We start from the raw sequence: 17,824 nt of genomic DNA on the forward strand, positions 1-17,824 counted from the left end.
AAAATCTTATTAGCATCTATACAAAATTGTAATTGGCATTGGCCAAAAAATATTTTTGATAGCGTTGGTAAAAAAAAATCTTATTAACATTAGTTGAGATGCAATTTAATCTATTCTGTGATTAATTCCTAATAATATCAATAAAAAAATAATATTTATTGATGTTAACAAAAATAATAAATTAGGTGGGAAATAATATTGTCTTATATCAATAATACAAAAAATAACATTAGATGACAATTAAATAATAATCACAATTAATTTAAACTTTTTAAAAATTATCCTATGTCAAATGACACCTACACATTATTTGAACTTAGTTATATTAGTATTAAAATTGAGATTTTTTTTATATAACTAGGATAAATTTGCAAAAATAAACAAATTTTAAAAAAGTTAAAATACTTATTTGGACTAAGTCGTGTGGTTGACATACCAACACTTCAAAAACAAAACCTTAAGCACATCATACAACTTTTGTGTAAAATTATAAAAAAGTAAAGTTATAATAGAAGTTGAAAATGACAAAAATAGTTGCAATTGTAAATTTGTTACCGATAGCTTATAAATGGATTAGTATTATATTATTCGTATCACATATATCTATTATCTAAAAAAAATTAAAATAAAATAAAATTTATATTTAATTAAGTTAAACTTAATTAAAATTAAAATTAATTTATACTTTTTAGGTTACATTTAATTAAAATTAAATTATTTTTACAAAGTTTTAATTTCATTTTTAATTACATACCTTATCATAATTTTTTTTTATAAAATATAAATTATTTTCAAAATCTTCCCCGTTCAAATGAAAACTTTTCCCATGAATGTTTTTCTTTTGGTATTTTGTTTGTACATAATTTTGTAATTTCCTTTCTTCTGAATACAGAATACGTAGAATAGATGAGTTTTGGTGATAAAAAAAAAAAAAAGATGGATAAGATGTACGGTGTCCAATTTCTGTCGTTCAAAGAGTACATCCTACGTCTTATCTTTTGTGTAACTCATTGGTAATTGACCTACCTTAGTCAATAAGTCAGCGCACAATGTTTTTATATTATAACTAAATAATTTGTATTATCAATAAATATATATTAATTTTAAAATAATATCATTTTAAAAATAAAAATAAAATATATATTTTTTAATTTTATTTTATTAGATAATTAAATAATTAAAAATTACAAAAAAATTAAAAAAATAGAATAAAAAATAGTATAAAAAATTTACTACTTTAAATGTAAATTATTTTATTTAACTTTTGTATACTCGTTTAATGTTTAAAGATGAAACTAAAAATATCAAATGATTTAAAAATGGGTTAAATATGTTTTTAGTCCCTAAACTATTGGTCGTTTCTGGTTTTCGTCCCTCTTTCAAAGTAAAGTACAATTTGGTCCTCATTCTTTTCAAAACGTTCGTTTTAGTCCTCGAAAACTAAACACTGTTTAAAAATTTGGTCCTCATTTAGCAACAAATGATGACTAAAACCAAAATTCCGAGGACTAAAACGAACGTTTTGAAAAGAATGAGGACTAAATTGTACCTTACTTTGAAAGAGGGACGAAAACCAGAAACGGCCAATAGTTTAGGGACTAAAAACATATTTAACCCTTTAAAAATTAACTTTTGAAACATTTATCAATTAAACAAATAAATAATAAGATAAATTTACTAGTATTTTTATTTTATATTATAATAAATAATTTTCCTACTCAAATGACAGTAAAAATAAATATAAATAAAAAATATCAAATGATTAAAAAACTAATTTTTGAAACACTTAAAAACAAAATAAAATAAATTTGTTAATATTTTATTTTCTTCTATTGTAATATAATAGATGTAACTTTCTTATTATTAGTCCATTTAATACAATTATGTAGAGTATATATTTTTTACAATAAATGAGATAAGTAAAATTTTTATAAATAAAAAATATTTATAAACATCCAAAAAAATGTTCATGATTGACATAAACATATTGAATATGAATTATTATAAGCATATTTTTAGCCTATTTTTAGAATGATGAAATTGAATATAAAATTGTTTTATACAACGCATTTTAAAGAGTTAAATAACATTTGGTCCAAAAATCATTTTAAAAAACTACGGCATCCTGCCTCGTATTTTCTAGATCATTTAATATTGTATAAGTTACCCTCAATGAAAATATGTTCCTATTTTATAGGGAAGGAATTATGTATAATTTCCATATCCATTCTTTTGACTCGAAATAGTTTAAAATAGTTACTTACACAAACCACATGTATATAATATTTTATCTTTACGATATAAATTTAACAACATAAGAAAATAAATTATTTATTTTGTGAATAGAAAAAGAATATATTAATAATTGAGGTCAATCCATAAATAAACTGCATGTAATTATATACATAGAGATAAAGATGTAGATAGATAAAAATACTAAATTTAAGGTAACAGAGAGTTGTAAAAAGTCTTTCCTGATAAACTCATGGAACAAGTAACAACGAATCTACGACTTTGAGATTATTTCATCATCCCATTAAAAGAAAAAGAAGGTTCTATTGCATAAACTTCCCAGAAAAGTTGCTCAGATGTATTGTATATCATTGAAACATCTCACCAATTTATTTAGGATCGAGGGGTGAGAACTGGATTATGGACAAAAATGAAATATATAAATTCATGAGATAGTTCTCTTAAGGAATCAAAACTCAATAACTTGTCAAAACAATTTAAGATTGAATTGAAAGTTTATAAAAATAAAACCCACAGATATTAAAGTCTTATGTTTTATGTGTGATTTATAATAGTAGACAAATTAAGTTTTAATATTTTATGTTAAAAATGATGTCAAATATTTTATATAAACAACTCATATTTTAGAGTTACATAATCTCCAATGTATTTCGGTAAAAATATTCTAACAAATCCTGCTACTACATCTTAATATCTATAAACACATTCTAGGAAAGTACGTGTTCCCTAAAGTTAAAAATCAAACTAGAGTAGTCCAAATACATATATATACCTAGCCTGGCTCTAAACTTCTACTCCATACGTATCTCAACAAGGAAGCCAACTTACTAGTCCAACTCTGTAATTTCTTCATCCTATAACTGGTCATATAATAAATACTATAACTAAATTAGTATGGAAAACCCTATATCAAGCACTTCTACTCTTTACCTAGAAACTCTTCCCAGTGTTAGTTTCAAATCTTGCTTTCTTTGCATCCATTGCATAGCGAATGTAAGAGTCATCAGCTGCAACAACCGAGCTGGGAATAATTAGTTGTGAATGGACATCATCATAATTTATGTAAGGAACATTGTAGCAATCCACCATAGTTGTAGTTTTAGGTATTGATGTATTGTTGTTGTGACCCCTAAAATCAGCATTCAACATTTTCTCGTACGGCTCCTCTATGATATTGGGATTATTACCGGATTGTCTGGGTTGTGTCTGATAGAAGATCTTTGAAACAACTAATTCTCCATCTTTCTCTTCTTCAGTGCTGCCAAGATGATATTGATGCATCACCCAATTAGTCTTCTCAGGCTTCCTTTTCCTGCCATAGTTGGTGTAGAGTACTAGTATTTTTTTAAAGCCCTTCACAGCACCACCAGCTGCAAAAACAGCTCTAGTTTTTCCCGTTTTGTGCCATCTTGTTTCACTTCCTTCTTCATCTGTGTGAACCTTTCTTCTTTTCCTTGTTCCTGTTGTGTATGCTTTTGATGGCCTGTGAAAGAAGTGGCGGATCTGTCCATCTTTGCCCACTCCTGCATTTGGTCATATAAACTAGATTTTTATATATGCATTACACCGTAACATGTATATTATTTTCTGGACATAATACAACACATATACAGTGAAAGAATGTTGTTCTCTAAAGGAAACATAGCAAAATCATAACAATACGAACGGTCAATTTTCTAAGGCATTCATAATTTAATAGACGTGTGCACTGATTGAAAATCATCATTCATATTCTCATCAATTGAGATTAGTCACTTTATTATCCTACGTGACTTGCTCAAAGGATCAGCTAGATTAATAATGAAAGACAGTGATAGTGTAATAAGAAATGAAACATTATATTGATGAATGTTATTAAGGAATAGAAAAATGATAGACATCCATGGTAAATACATACATAGATATACAGCTGATATATGACACGATGAAGAAACATATAAACAGAGAAAAAATAATAAAATGTGTAATTTCATTACCGTATAGCTAATTTAATGATAAGGTTATTTAGAATATGAGAATTGAAGCATAAGGTATGAATAACAGAAGTAGAGGTCATATTAGGTGAGACAAATAGAGTTTCGTGTGTAATGATTTTTTTCCAGGACAAAATTGTAGTTAAGAAATGAATAAAATGAGGAAGGATGATTGTTTCAACATCGTGTAGGCTAATTTTGTTTTTTCAAGTGTACAGGTGATTTATAGATGAAAACAAAAGTTACATCTACCCAAAATACGTACATATACTCATACCACGAATGAATGGCTAACAATAGTTTTGTAGTTTATATATATACATATTGGTTAATAAAGTATGCGTATATTTATATGTATCAATACTCATGAATCGTTAGCTCTACTTCAATTAGACTAAGGGTGTGGTTGAAGCATCATAAAAAAGAAAAGAAAATTACTCGCTTTAGTTCTTAAATTTAAGGATATATTCTTTTAATTAACAGTTACATAAATGTCATTGTAAAAAAAACTAAGATTTTAGTAATTATACATTTATAAAAAGTTTTACATTATGAATCACTACTAATACAATTTTTAAGATAATTATAATAAAAATTCAATAAAATATATTATGAATTACATTTTATAATTAAATAATCAATATAAAGATTTAAGTATGACATGAAATAAAATTAAAAATTCTTATAATTATGGGCTGATTTTCATTTTCGGATCTTGTTACATGGCTAATTAGTGTAAGATAGAATGCCACTTTTGAGTTAGGTAGTCATTGCTAACTTAAGAACTTTTCTTGCAACATACTTGAACAAGAAGTTAGTTATATAGAAAAGGTGCGTCATTCTAATATTTTTCTTTGTTTCAACATAAATCATCTTAAGAACGACACAATCTGTACGGAAAGTTTTCTTTGCCACGTTACAATAGCAAAAACAACGAATCAAGAAAGACACAATTTGTTCAGGATGTCCAACTTTCATTTATATGTATATATGCCAGAATTTCCAACTCATCTGAATTTTGACTAAATAAGATGAATGTTTAGAAAGACCATTTTTAAACCAAAAAAAAAAAATTATTACAATGTTAATATCTTAGATCTGATTTCATACTGAGAACATAAAATATTTTGCTGTCATATTCAACCGCCTTATGATTATAGATCTTTTTTCAAAGAAAAAATCATTTCATTACTAAAACAATTAATTTCATGCATGCGGTGTCGTGTCCGGCAATACGTGTGTCTCTCAGTAAATGAGAATTTCAATGATGCATACACAACATATATTCAATAGGTATTTTAAAACACCAAACTATACTACTAATTATAGAAAAAATGATATTAATTAAAAATAAAATAAAGTAAAACATGGAGCACCTGGTAGTTTTTCTGGGTGTGTAGAACAAATCCCATTCTCGCCTTCAAGAGTTGGTATGAACTCATCAATAAGGGGATGAAGCTTGCATGCATCCGATCCCACTTTTGCCTCTAAATGCTCTAGTATTTCTTGGTCATTTGGGTCAAATTTCACTCCAGCTGGTAACCCCGGCAAGTCATGAATTCCACCCTAACAGTTCATCGCACGTACAATACAAAAGTGATTAAAGGCGGTTCTTAAAACAACAACTTTAAAAGATGAAAGAACAATCATATATAGGTTAAGGAAACATACGTGTTTAAGGATTTGAAATAGAAACGTTGAAGTATATGGTAATACCTGATCTTTGAATTCAATGTTATGGCCGCAGGAGGGGCATGTTACAGTTCGAATTTCTTCGTGGAGTTTTATGTCAGTGACACTGGTCTTTTGAGTAACAATCATTGATTCAATCCTCTTCTCCTCATCAGAGTCATTACACCATGTCATCTTTGTGTTAGTTTCCTTTTGCACATGCACGTATATCTGAAAAAGCAAAAACTTTTTAATTTTCTTCCAAACCCTCCTACAATATGAGCTCCTTAATAAAACTAGATGAAAAAGGGTTAAGAAAGGTAAAGCTAGTTGATTCTGAATCAACTTGAAAGAGAGAATTTAATCGTACCGGGATTCCAGATTTGCTTCTTCTGTACGTAGTCTCTACGATTCAATTATTGAACTGAGTTTGATTTCCCTAACTGGTTGGTTCTTGTTCGGAGAGAGAAAGAGAAAGAGGATATAGAGATTATAAAAGAGGCAGAAATATAGGGTGGGTCTAGATATTGGGAAAGGTTGCTTGGAGACCACGTTTGGCTACGCTCTCGTATATACGCTTGTATCAAGGTATAAGTGCGGTCGAGTTAAGTACACTTTTTAAGGCGGTAAGTTTCAAAATAACTAAGTGCACTTTACCTAATTAAGCAATTTTAAAAGGGTATCTCATTAAGCAACTTTAAAAGGTATCTCATTGGACATGAAAACTAAAACCTTTCAAATAAAAAGAAGCGTAAGCCCCGTGTTTACCTTTTAAAGAAATTATAGTTTGTTTAAATATTTTTTTCTGACATTTAGAAAATAACATTTGTAAGTTAAACTTAGTTTTTTATAAATTAAGTTAAGAAAACTTTTCATAACTTTATGTTTTTTTAAATAATTTAATTATTTGTTGTCTTGTTCAAAATTTGTGATTATAATAAGATGTACAAGAGGTGCGTACGTAGCCCATTCTTCCTTAGAGATTTCACCGCTCTAAAAGGGGTGTGTTGTTTGAATTTCATCAGGTGCAGTGTCAAATTATTTAATTGGAGTGCATTAAAAGATATGTAAAAAATCATACACGTCATACATGTAATAAGAAGAGATAAAGAATGTCGATGAAGAATATCAAGACAGATCCTGCACATTCCAATTATTTGCCTTGTTGAAATAGGCTTCACATTAATTAAAAAAGAAAAATACTTTTTTACACACCTAAATATTTTTTTATATTTTTTTACATTTATATTACATTACTTTTATTTAATATAAAAATTTACATTTTATAATTATTTTACTATTATTTTATATCAAATTAATATAAAATTTTGTCATGATACTATTATTTTAATTAAAATAGTCAATATATCTCGCAGCACTTTTAATTTCCCTTCACACTCATACCATACCCGTCATTCGTCGTCCTCGTATATTGTCTACTGGACACAGCGAAAATGTGTTCAAAGTTTCATGCAAAACGTGTTAACCATTGTCTTAGAGATATACAACGTTAATAACGAATTATGTTGAGGGAGTAATTTGATGTTAAATAGGTGTTGATGTAGTTTCACTTCATAGTGTTATATTACGTACGAAGACATGCAACGCTCATTGAATTTTTGCCTTCCGATAATTCTTGCTGTGTCTGGCTTAGGCATCTTATTATTATTCCATTAGAAAATAGATTATGCTATGGTACAGGACAGTTGCTGCCAAAGTGATCGACGTTGTTTGGATGTTTGGTGGGATGACGCGGTGACAGGTCACGTTCTAAGGGATGTTTTTGTCAATTTGCATTGAAGTGAAATTGATTTGGAATTATATGATTTGTTTAAGATGTTGAATTCAAAGTAGGAAGAATAGACGCGGGGACAGAGGAGTATAGCCATCGATATTATAATTTTCCACTTCGCATCCGCCGACACGTCTTTGTGAGCTTCTCCGAGAAGCCACGCAACAGCAAGACTAGCTTAAGCCTTAAGTTTTTTGTTTTTGTTTTTTTGTTGCTTTTTTTAACGAGGATTTTTCCGCGGAATACGTATATGTATAGTATACGCACAAGGAATTGTGAACGAGTGCCTACGAATCTTTTCCGAGTTTTTTTTTTATTTTTTATGATCTCTCTTGATAGGTGTGTTAATCTCGTCTTTAAAAAAGTTATAATTATATCGTGAGGTTTGAAAACCAAATTCAATTAAGTTTTTAATTTTTTTTGAAAAAATTTATTGTCTAAGTGTAAGGATTTTAATGTCACAGGTGACCCTTTTAATGTTTCGTGTAATATCAAATATTATTATTTTAATTTTAATTTAATTTTTTTTATATTTTTTTTATTCAATTTAATTATATATTTTTTAAGATAAAATAATATTATTAATTTTCAAAATTTATCATTTGTATAAATATTATATTGATATTTTTATTAAAATAATTATATTATTAACTTATGTTTTTGTTAATCGTGATCTTAATCACTAAATCTTAATATAAATATTAGTATTATATTTATAAAAATAAAAATTTACTCCTGATTAAAAAAGAACAAATTTATTATTTACATAAATGATATTATTTAATTTATCCTCAGAAAAAAATGAATTATAATATATTAATTTTAAATACGTACTTTTAAAAAAAATTATACTTAATTAGTTTTAATTTTATAAACATACATGAAAATAATATATAATAATGTAATAGGTTAAAAGAATATTTTTAATATAAATATTTGTGTGACATTTATATAAATAATAAATTTTGTTTAATTTGGAAATAATATTATTCTATTTTAAAAAAAAATTGAATAAAAAAACATACATACAAAATAAATAAAAAGAGTAAGACGTGACATGTCGTGGTCACTAATTTTTAACAAAAAGTAACTTGAGACGCTACCATCAAAGTAGGGATTGAGTAAATAACTTTTTTTATTTTCTATTCATTATTTTTATGTTTTCTTAATACAATAAGAAAATTTATTATAATTTTAGTATTAAAGTTTTTTCATTTTATTCAAATTCTATTAATAATTAAATCAATTAATTATTTATTCTTTAAAAGAAAGAAAAATTAACGTTAATATGCAAGTAATAGAAACTTCTTATTATTATTCTGTTTTTTACATATAAAATTTGTAATATTTAGCTAAGATTACTTTTATATCGATGTTATTTTTTTCTTTAATAAATATAAATGGCAATAATTAAATTATTCAATTATAGATGAAGTTGTTAGGAAAGGAAAATCAGAGAAATATTATTATTATTATTCACGGTTTATGATATAATCAAGTCATACCATATATTCAAGCAAAAGTTAAGTGGGCTTTTGGCTTATTCCTATATACACTAAGTTAAGTTTAAACAAAAATAAATCAAATTAAAGCTTTTGTTTTAAAATTATTTTTTTCTTTTTTGTATTTAAAATGAAATATATTATTCTTTCTTGTAGTAAACGAATTATTTATCCTATTAACTTATTAAGTGTAAATTTCTTTTACTAGATTTCGAAAATCAAATTATGCAAACTTTTGTTTGTTTATTGTTTCTGTGAATTGGGATGAGATAACTGTTCGTCCTAGAACTTTTTATACTGAATTTCTTCTTCGTTCTACTTAATTGATTGTTGGACGTCCTTATTTCTAACTCCAGAATATTAAATATCGAATAGGGGTGACATTTAGAAAACACTTCAACATTCAAGTCAGAAAGTCAAAGTGTCTTTACCTCAACATTAAACCCTTATTTATAGAGTTTAAAAGAATCTAACCAATTAATTTACCTCTTAATGATTATTAATACAGACCTTAACTGACCAACAATAGTTGTTGTCATCGTTAATTGTGCCTTAACTTTACTTAACGGTTGTCGGAATCAAGCTGTAATAAGATGTTTTCTCGGCATGTTAACCGCTCGATCCTTTCCACCCACTACATCGTCAACACTGATCAGTCAGGTTTGAGCCTATACTAACATTTATCGAATTTTGAAATATAGTCAAATGTGATTTCTTCCGTTGAATTTTGAAATTTTTTTATGTGTAAATTTATTTTTTTTAATTAAATTAAAAAATTTGGTTATGTATGCTTTTTTTTTATTTACTGAATTTTAAAGTTTCATTTTCTTCTTCACAAAATTAGAAATTCAATTATGTGTGAATTTGTTTTATTTACTAGAATTTAAAATCAGGTTAAGTGTGAAATTTTTGTTCAATAGATTTTAAAACTCAGTTACATGTGAATTTTTTATTTTGAAATTTGATTATATAAATTTTTGTTTATTTACAAAAAAATTTAAATCTCATTAAGTGTGAATTTTTTTTTCACCTAATTTTGAAATTTTATTAAGAGTTAATTTCCTTTTTTTAGACGGATTTTGAAATTTGGTTGTGTGATTTTTTTTATCAGATTAAGTTTGAATTCTTTTTCAAAAGTTTCGAAATTAGGTTGTGTGAAGAAATATAGTTATATGTGAATTTTTTTTTAATCAAATTTCGAAAAGTTTGAATTTATATTTTTACCGTATTTCTAAATCCAATTATGTATGACATTTTGTTTGTTCACAAAATTTATAAATTCCTTTGTGTAAATCTTCTTTGTTCACCAAATTTTAAATTTGGTTAAATTTAATTTTTTTTCATTGAAATTCGATTATATGTAAAAAAAAATTATTCCTCAAATTTTCAAAATCTAATTATATGTAACTCTTTTTTTATACAGAATTTTGAAATTTGATTATGTGAATTTCTTTTGTTCATTGTTCCTAAATTTTATACTTATCAGATTCTGAAAACTGATTTAAGACTCCATCAGTTACGAAATCTAATTACCACGCATCTCCAGGTTGAAATCAAATTTTGAAATTTAGAAAAAAAAAAACAAATTTTGTAATATGATGCATCTTACACATAATCTCAATTATCCTTAAATTCTTCATGAGTGGATAATTATTTCATCATTTAGTCTTTAATCTTAGATTTTTAAAAGATTGTTGTGTTTTAAAAAAATATTTTAATTAGTTTTTTTTTTATAATTAGGTTTATAGAACATGAAATAAAAAAACATGTTAAAAAAATTAATTGTATAAATGTTCTTTTAATATTTTGATATGTATTAATATTAGTGCATATAAGTTGAACTTAGGGAAGTATAAAATAAATAAACTATATAATAATAAATCAAAAAATAACAAATAATCAAAATTAAAAAAAAGTTAAGTCAAGAAGTACATAAGAAGTTATGAAAAGTATGAAAAAGTAAAAAAACTTATTTAAGTAGTAAGAAAAATGAATAATAAAAATTGAACTTTAAAAACTTTTTTAATTTTTTTTTAAAAAATTAATAATTGATAAATATTTATGATAAACGATAATTTAGAAAAAAAAATATCTTTAAATATTTTTATTTGATATTTTTAAATAATTATCTTATTTAATTATATTAAAAGACAATATTAATATTTTTTTAATTTTGCAAGAACTTCTTAATTTTTTTAGATTTCTACAATAATAAAATAAAATAGATAATAAAATAAATTTGTCCATATCTTTTTTTCTCATATTATAATAGAAAACCTTCACACATATCTAACAATAAAATAAATATAATTAAAAAAATAAAAAATGTCAAATAGTTAAAAAACTAATTTTTAATATATTTATCAACAAAATAAGATAAATTTGTTAGTATTTTCTTTTATTATATTATAATTTTTATTATTAGTCCATTTGATACAATTACATAGAATATATTTTTTACAATAAATAAGATAAATAGTTTCTTTGATAATTAAAAAATATTTATAAACATTCCTAAAAAAATAGTTATGATGGAAAAAAACATATTGAATATGAATTATGATAAGCATATTTTTAGCCTATATTTAGAATTATGATTTCAATAATTTTTTTTTCATAAAACGCATTTTAAAGAGTTAAATAACATTTGGTCCAAAAATCATTTAAAAAAACTACCGCATCCTACCTCGTATTTTCTAGATTATTTAATATTGCATACGTTACAATATGTTCCTGTTCTATAGGGAAGAAATTATGTATAATTGGCATATCCATTTCTTTAGGGTGTATACGCGAGTCGTAATTAGTTTAAAATAGTCAATATATTACTTAAACAAACCACATATATCTAATATTTTATCTTTACGATATAAATTTAATAACATAAGAAAATAAATTATTTATTTTGTGAATACAAAAAAGAATATATTGATAATTGAGGTTAAGATACTCAATCCACAAATAAACTGCGTGTAACTATATATAGAGAGATAAAGATAGATAGATAAAAATACTAAATTGAAGGTAAGAGAGAATTGTAAAAAGTATTTCATGAAAAACTCATGGAACAAGTAACAACGAATCTACCACTTTAACATTATTTCACTATCCCATTAAAAGAAAAAGAAAGTTCTATTGCATAAACTTCCCAGAAAAGTTGCTAAGATGGATGACATAACATTGAAACATCTCACCAATTTATTTAGGGTTGAGGGGGTCAGAAACACGATTATGGACAAAAATATAATATATAAATACATTAGATAGTGCTCTTAGGTAGTCAAAACTTAGAATTTAAATATGAATTAAAAGTCTATAAAAATAAGACTGACATGTATTAAAGTCTTAATGTTTTATGTTATAGGTGATTAATTATAATAATAGACAAACATTAAGTTTTAACATTTTATGATAAAAGTAATGACAGATCTTTTATATAAAGAATTCATATTTTAGAGTTAAACAATCTATAATATATTCTGGTAAAAATATTCTGACAAATCCTGCTATTACATAATATCTATAAACATACTGTATAATGATATTTTGACAATATTTTAACATCATTTACGTGTCATTTTGTGATTGATTCAAAATTACTCAACAATCAATAATAATAATCATAAACACCAATATTGATCAATCACAGAATCACACGTAGATAATATTAAAATGTTGTAAAAAAAAAATATTATCAAAAAATGTTCCATAAAGTAAAAATCAAACCAGAGTAATACAAATACATATATACCTCGCCTCACTATAAACTTCTACTCCATATGTATCTCAATAAGGAAGCCAGCTTACTAGTCCAACTGTGTAATTTCTTCATCCTATAACTGGTCATATAATAAATACTATAATTACATTAGTATGAAAAACTATTAAGTACTTCTACACTTTACCTAGAAACTCTTCCCAATGTTAGTTTCAAATCTTGCTTTCTTTGCATCCATTGCATAGCGAATGTAAGAGTCGTCAGCTGCAACAATTAGCTGTGTGGAGCTTTCCCTATTATAACTCAAATGGACATTATCATAATTTATGTAAGGAGCATTTAAGCAATCCGCACACTATAATAAAATGTGATTTATCTATTAATATCTACGTATGAATTTAAATTCGCATGTATTATATGTAATAGTACTTACGTATTGATTTTATATACAGATTTATAAAGGATTAATTATTTAAAATAAAAATGAAAAGTTATTTGCACGCAACCTTATTCGAAAATTTCCTCAAGCCACTCGAAAATCACTCACTCACACCCATGCTTCTTTCTTCTTCGTTCTTTCTTGTAGCAGCAAAGAAACCCTTGCCTACTTTCAGAACTCTTTCCGAGCTCCAGACGATAAAATCCCTGACCTTCCTCACTCTCACTCACTTTCGCAACTGTCCTCCCTGCTCCCTGACTCTCGCTCACTGTCGCAACGGCTTCCCGGCACTCTCGCTCGCAACTGCTTCTCCTCTCTTTCACTCGAAACTGCCTCCCCTCTCTCGCTCACTCTCACTATGCAACTACAACATTGTTTCATTTTTTTTTCCTTCCAGTGCCCTAACCTGCCATGGGTGTTCAATCGGAGCTCCATGGTTTCAGTTATCTTCTTCCTTATAGTGCCTTAACCTGCAATGGGTGTTCAATCGGAGCTCCTGGGTTTCAGTTTTCTTCTTCCTTACAGTGCCCTATCCTCTAATTTTCTGCTGTGAAACCTCCGGCATTTGTCCAACATTATGCCAGGGAAATTAGAATTAACGATTAAGATGCTGCAAGCGTGTTTAATTTTAATGAAATCTACTAATATTAATTTATTCTTGGTTGTAGAGCAGGATTCTAGTGCTTCTGGGAAAGGTGTGTCAGCCATGTCCAAGGATTAAAAAAAGCAGGTGTGTAGGAAGAGTAGCAATTTTGTCTGTTTTAATTTGCAATATTTCATACCATGAAATAGATATGAAAGGCTATTTTCAATTTTTTAATATCTCTGCCCCTTTTTATAGATGTAGATTTGTGCTAGAGTTTTGATGCCTCCTTCTCACCCTTCAAATATCATTTTGTCAAGGTTTGGGTCATCTTTTTGACAAAATTCATCGAGCAACACATCAAATAGCAGAAGCAGCTCAAAATTCAAAGTAAGAGGACCCTCGAGATCAAGGACAGACAATGGAAGTTGTTTAAGTTCCAACTCTTATTCTCACAAGCCGTGAATGGAGAGAACACCAAAAAAGAAAAAAGAAAAAGAAGCAGGTTTATTACCTATGCCTAGTCTTGGGTTTTATTAACCTTGGTCATTTATAGCAAATTATCCTCTTGTTACTGATTTTACTAACCAATACCAGTCAATAATATTTAGATTACCCTATTAGCTAATGGCTATTTATTTATTTTTCCAAAGGGTTCTTCAGAACTTGTTTGAAAACATTATGGCCTCTATCAAGTTTCAATATTTTGTTTCATCACTTGAGAGAAACTAAAATTTGTATTACTTCTCTAAATCCTAATACACCATACTACCCTATTTATAAGGGATAGTAGTTCAGCATACAGGGAATATAAGGAAGCTCCTAAAAACCTACTAGAAATACATTACAGTTCAACATCATCAAACCTGTTTGATGAGTCTTCAGTCTCACAAACAGAAGTTGAGGAATAGTAACAGCTTCCAAATGTGATTATTGAATTGCTAAAGTCCGTATTCCCATTGCCTGCATTGTTGAATGAGTTTACAATACTCTGGCTTCCTGTAAGACATCAAACATAAAACCATTAGTTGGAAAATGCCTTCAACATGTACAGGAACTTCAACAAAATTTCTCAGTTGGCAGATACCCACGTGCAGTTCCTATTTTATAGGAATGTGGGTATAATATGAGATATACTGAACTATTACTGGAGGTTAGTTTCATTTTCTATTTCCACCTTTAAGGTTTCATTCCAATTGTAGTATTTCCGTAGCAATCTACCCTACGACATGTCTAAAAGTTCTGTTGAATCAGTAAAAAAATATTATTGATTGGTATTTGTTTTAATATATAATTTGGGGCATAAAATTTGCTGTAAATTGGTCATTTTATTAACCAATTTGGGGCATAAAATTTTCATTTTGTCGATATATCTGCTATGTCCCTTTGATTAAAAACATTTTCTCTGCCTTAGTTATGAACTTCCAGCAGAAAACCACTCCTAATTCTAGCAACAGGGTGGTCTTCTCTAGCCACGTGCCTTCCTAGTCTTAAGCCTATAAAATACCTATTATATTATACCTTACACTTGTTGTTCAGTGACCTCCATTTGTACCTCCTCATGTGTTCTTATACCTATTTTATTTATATTTGCTATATTAGGGTTTAGAGAAGAGAGTAATAAAATTTTTAGTTTATCTCCCAACTCGTTAAAGTGATGTATTATTGCTGTGGCCCCTTCCATCAACATTCAATATTTTCATGTACGGCTCATCTATGATATTGGGATTATTACCACATTGTTTGGGTTGTCTCTGATAAAAGATCTTTGAAACAACTAATTCTCCATCTTTCTCTTTTTTAGTGCTGCCAAGATGATACTGATGCATCACCCAATTAGTCTTCTCAGGCTTTTTTTTCCTGCCATAGTAGGTGTAGAGTACTAGTATTTTTTTAAAACCCTTCACAGCACCACCAGCTGAAAAAACAGCTCTAGTTTTTCCCGTTTTGTGCCATCTTGTTTCAATTCCTTCTTCATCGGTGTAAACCTTTCTTCTTTCCCTTCCTTCATCCGTGTGAACCTTTCTTCTTTCCCTTGCTCGTGTTATGTATGCTTTTGATGGCCTGTGAAAGAAGTGGCGGAACTGGCCATCTTTGCCCACTCCTGCATTTTTTCATTCAATAACTTCTAATCTCTCCCATTCTAAATAAACATTTGGTCATATAAACTAGATTTTTATATATGCGTTACATGGCAACTTATATATTATTTTCTGGACAAAACGATTAATACAACACATATACGGTGAAAGAATGTTGTTCTCTAAACGACAAATACGAACAGTCAATTTTCTGATGCATTCATAATTTAATAGATGTGTGCACTAATTGAAAATAATCATTCGTATTCTCAGCAATTGAGATCAGTCACTTTTATCTTACGTTACTTGCTCAAAGGAGCAGCTAGATTAATAATGAAAGACAGTAATAGTGTCTCTCAATATATGAGAATTTCACTGATGCATACACAACATATATTCAATAGGTATTTTAAAACACTACTATACTTTACTACTAATTAGAGAAAAAATAATATTAATTAAAAATAAAATAAAGCAAAACACGGAGCACCTGGTAGTTTTTCTGGGTGCGTAGACCAAATCCCATTCTCGCCTTCAATAGTTGGTATGAACTCATCAATAAGGGGATGAAGCTTGCCAGCATCAGACCCCACTTTAGCCTCTAAATACTCTAGTATTTCTTGGTCACTTGGGTCAAATTTCACTCCAGCAGGTAACATCGGCCAGTCATGAATTCCACCCTAAATACAAAAGAAATTAAAGGCGGTGCTTAAAAAACAACTTTAAAAGATGAAAGCAGAATCATATATAGGTTAAGGAAACAAACGTATTTAAAGATTAGAAATAGAAACATTGAAGTATATGGTAATACCTGATATTTGAATTCCATGTTAAGGTCCCAGGAGGGGCATGTTACAGTTCGAATTTCTTCGGTGAGTTTTGTGTCAGTGACACCAGTCCTTTGAGTAATAGTTATAGTTGGCGTGATTTATTCAATCCCCTTCTCCTCATAGTCATTACACGCCTTTTAATTTTCTTCGAAACCCTCCTACAATATGAGCTCCCTACAAAAACGAGATGAAAAAGGGTTAAGAAAGGTAAAGCTAGTTGATTCTGAATCAACTTGAAAGAGAGAATTTAATCTTCCAGATTTGCTTCTTCTGTATGTAGTCTGTACGATTCAATTATTGAACTGAGTTTGATTTCCCTAACTGGTTGGCTCAAAGAGAAAGAGGATATAGAGATTATAAAAGGGGCAGAAATATAGGGCGGGTCTAAATATTGAGAAAGGTTGCTTGCTTGGAGATCACGTTTGACTACGCTCTCCTGTATACGCTTGTATCAAGAAAGAAGCGCCGTCGAGTTAAGAACACTTTTTAGAGCTGTAAGTTTCAAAATAACTAAGTGCACTTTACCTAATTAAGCAATTTTAAAAGGGTATCTCATTAGACATGAAAACTAAAACCTTACAAACAAAATGAAGCGTAAGCCCTTTTTATTTTTTTCTGCCATTTATAAAATAAAATTTGTAAGTTAAACTTAGTTTATATATAAATAAGAAAACTTTTCATATCTTTATTTTTTTTTAAATAATTTAATTATTTTTAGTCTTGGTCAAAATATGTGATTATATGTTACAACAATCAAATATTTGTTGAAAATATTAAATTATTTAAAAATAATTTGAAGATATTAAATTATCAGAAAAAGAATAGAGAAATGACAAAAACAAAGTTTAGTCCAAGTTTTATATATGAAGGTTTGGAAAAACACCTTAGAGAGGATTTATGAACCTTTTCGGAAGCTTAATTTTTTTTTCTTATTTTTATGTTATTCATTTTTTTCTTATTTTTATGTTATTTTTACATTTAA

At 27.6% G+C, this 17,824-nt stretch overlaps 2 protein-coding genes and 1 long non-coding RNA gene across 3 annotated transcripts; 1 reads left to right on the top strand and 2 right to left on the bottom strand.

Annotated features, from left to right (window-relative positions):
* Positions 1-2,815: 2,815 nt before the first annotated feature.
* On the bottom strand, positions 2,816-6,417 carry LOC124833182 (NAC domain-containing protein 73-like). The gene is made up of 4 exons (XM_047307589.2): positions 6,268-6,417; positions 5,943-6,128; positions 5,603-5,792; positions 2,816-3,776 (listed from the first exon to the last, which is right to left on the bottom strand). Exons 2-4 carry the CDS (start codon positions 6,090-6,092, stop codon positions 3,184-3,186), a joined length of 933 nt encoding a protein of 310 aa, XP_047163545.2. The 5' UTR covers positions 6,093-6,128; positions 6,268-6,417; the 3' UTR covers positions 2,816-3,183.
* Positions 6,418-12,880: 6,463 nt separating this feature from the next.
* Positions 12,881-17,347, bottom strand: LOC148198840 (NAC domain-containing protein 73-like). The gene is made up of 5 exons (XM_088116648.1): positions 16,824-17,347; positions 16,503-16,692; positions 15,667-16,035; positions 14,798-14,930; positions 12,881-13,202 (listed from the first exon to the last, which is right to left on the bottom strand). Exons 1-5 carry the CDS (start codon positions 16,839-16,841, stop codon positions 13,097-13,099), a joined length of 816 nt encoding a protein of 271 aa, XP_087972774.1. The 5' UTR covers positions 16,842-17,347; the 3' UTR covers positions 12,881-13,096.
* LOC148198841 (uncharacterized) lies at positions 13,197-14,645 on the top strand. The gene is made up of 2 exons (XR_015786962.1): positions 13,197-14,078; positions 14,252-14,645. It is a non-coding gene; the product is annotated as an uncharacterized LOC148198841 (long non-coding RNA).
* Positions 17,348-17,824: the final 477 nt, after the last annotated feature.

This window comes from Vigna umbellata, chromosome 5 (genome assembly GCF_029865625.1).
Source record: "Vigna umbellata cultivar VRB3 chromosome 5, Vumbellata_1.0, whole genome shotgun sequence".
NCBI lineage: Eukaryota > Viridiplantae > Streptophyta > Magnoliopsida > Fabales > Fabaceae > Vigna > Vigna umbellata.

Coding starts and splice junctions, on each gene's coding strand:
- LOC124833182 (XM_047307589.2), bottom strand. CDS start 6,092: ATGACATGGTGTAATGACTCTGATGAGGAGAAGAGGATTGAATCAATG. Junction 5,793..5,942: donor ACATTGAATTCAAAGATCAG/GTATTACCATAT, acceptor ATGAACTGTTAG/GGTGGAATTCATGACTTGCC. Junction 3,777..5,602: donor ACACCCAGAAAAACTACCAG/GTGCTCCATGTT, acceptor GACCAAATGCAG/GAGTGGGCAAAGATGGACAG.
- LOC148198840 (XM_088116648.1), bottom strand. Junction 14,931..15,666: donor GAGACAACCCAAACAATGTG/GTAATAATCCCA, acceptor GATGTCTTACAG/GAAGCCAGAGTATTGTAAAC. Junction 13,203..14,797: donor ACTGAAGACTCATCAAACAG/GTTTGATGATGT, acceptor GAGTTATAATAG/GGAAAGCTCCACACAGCTAA.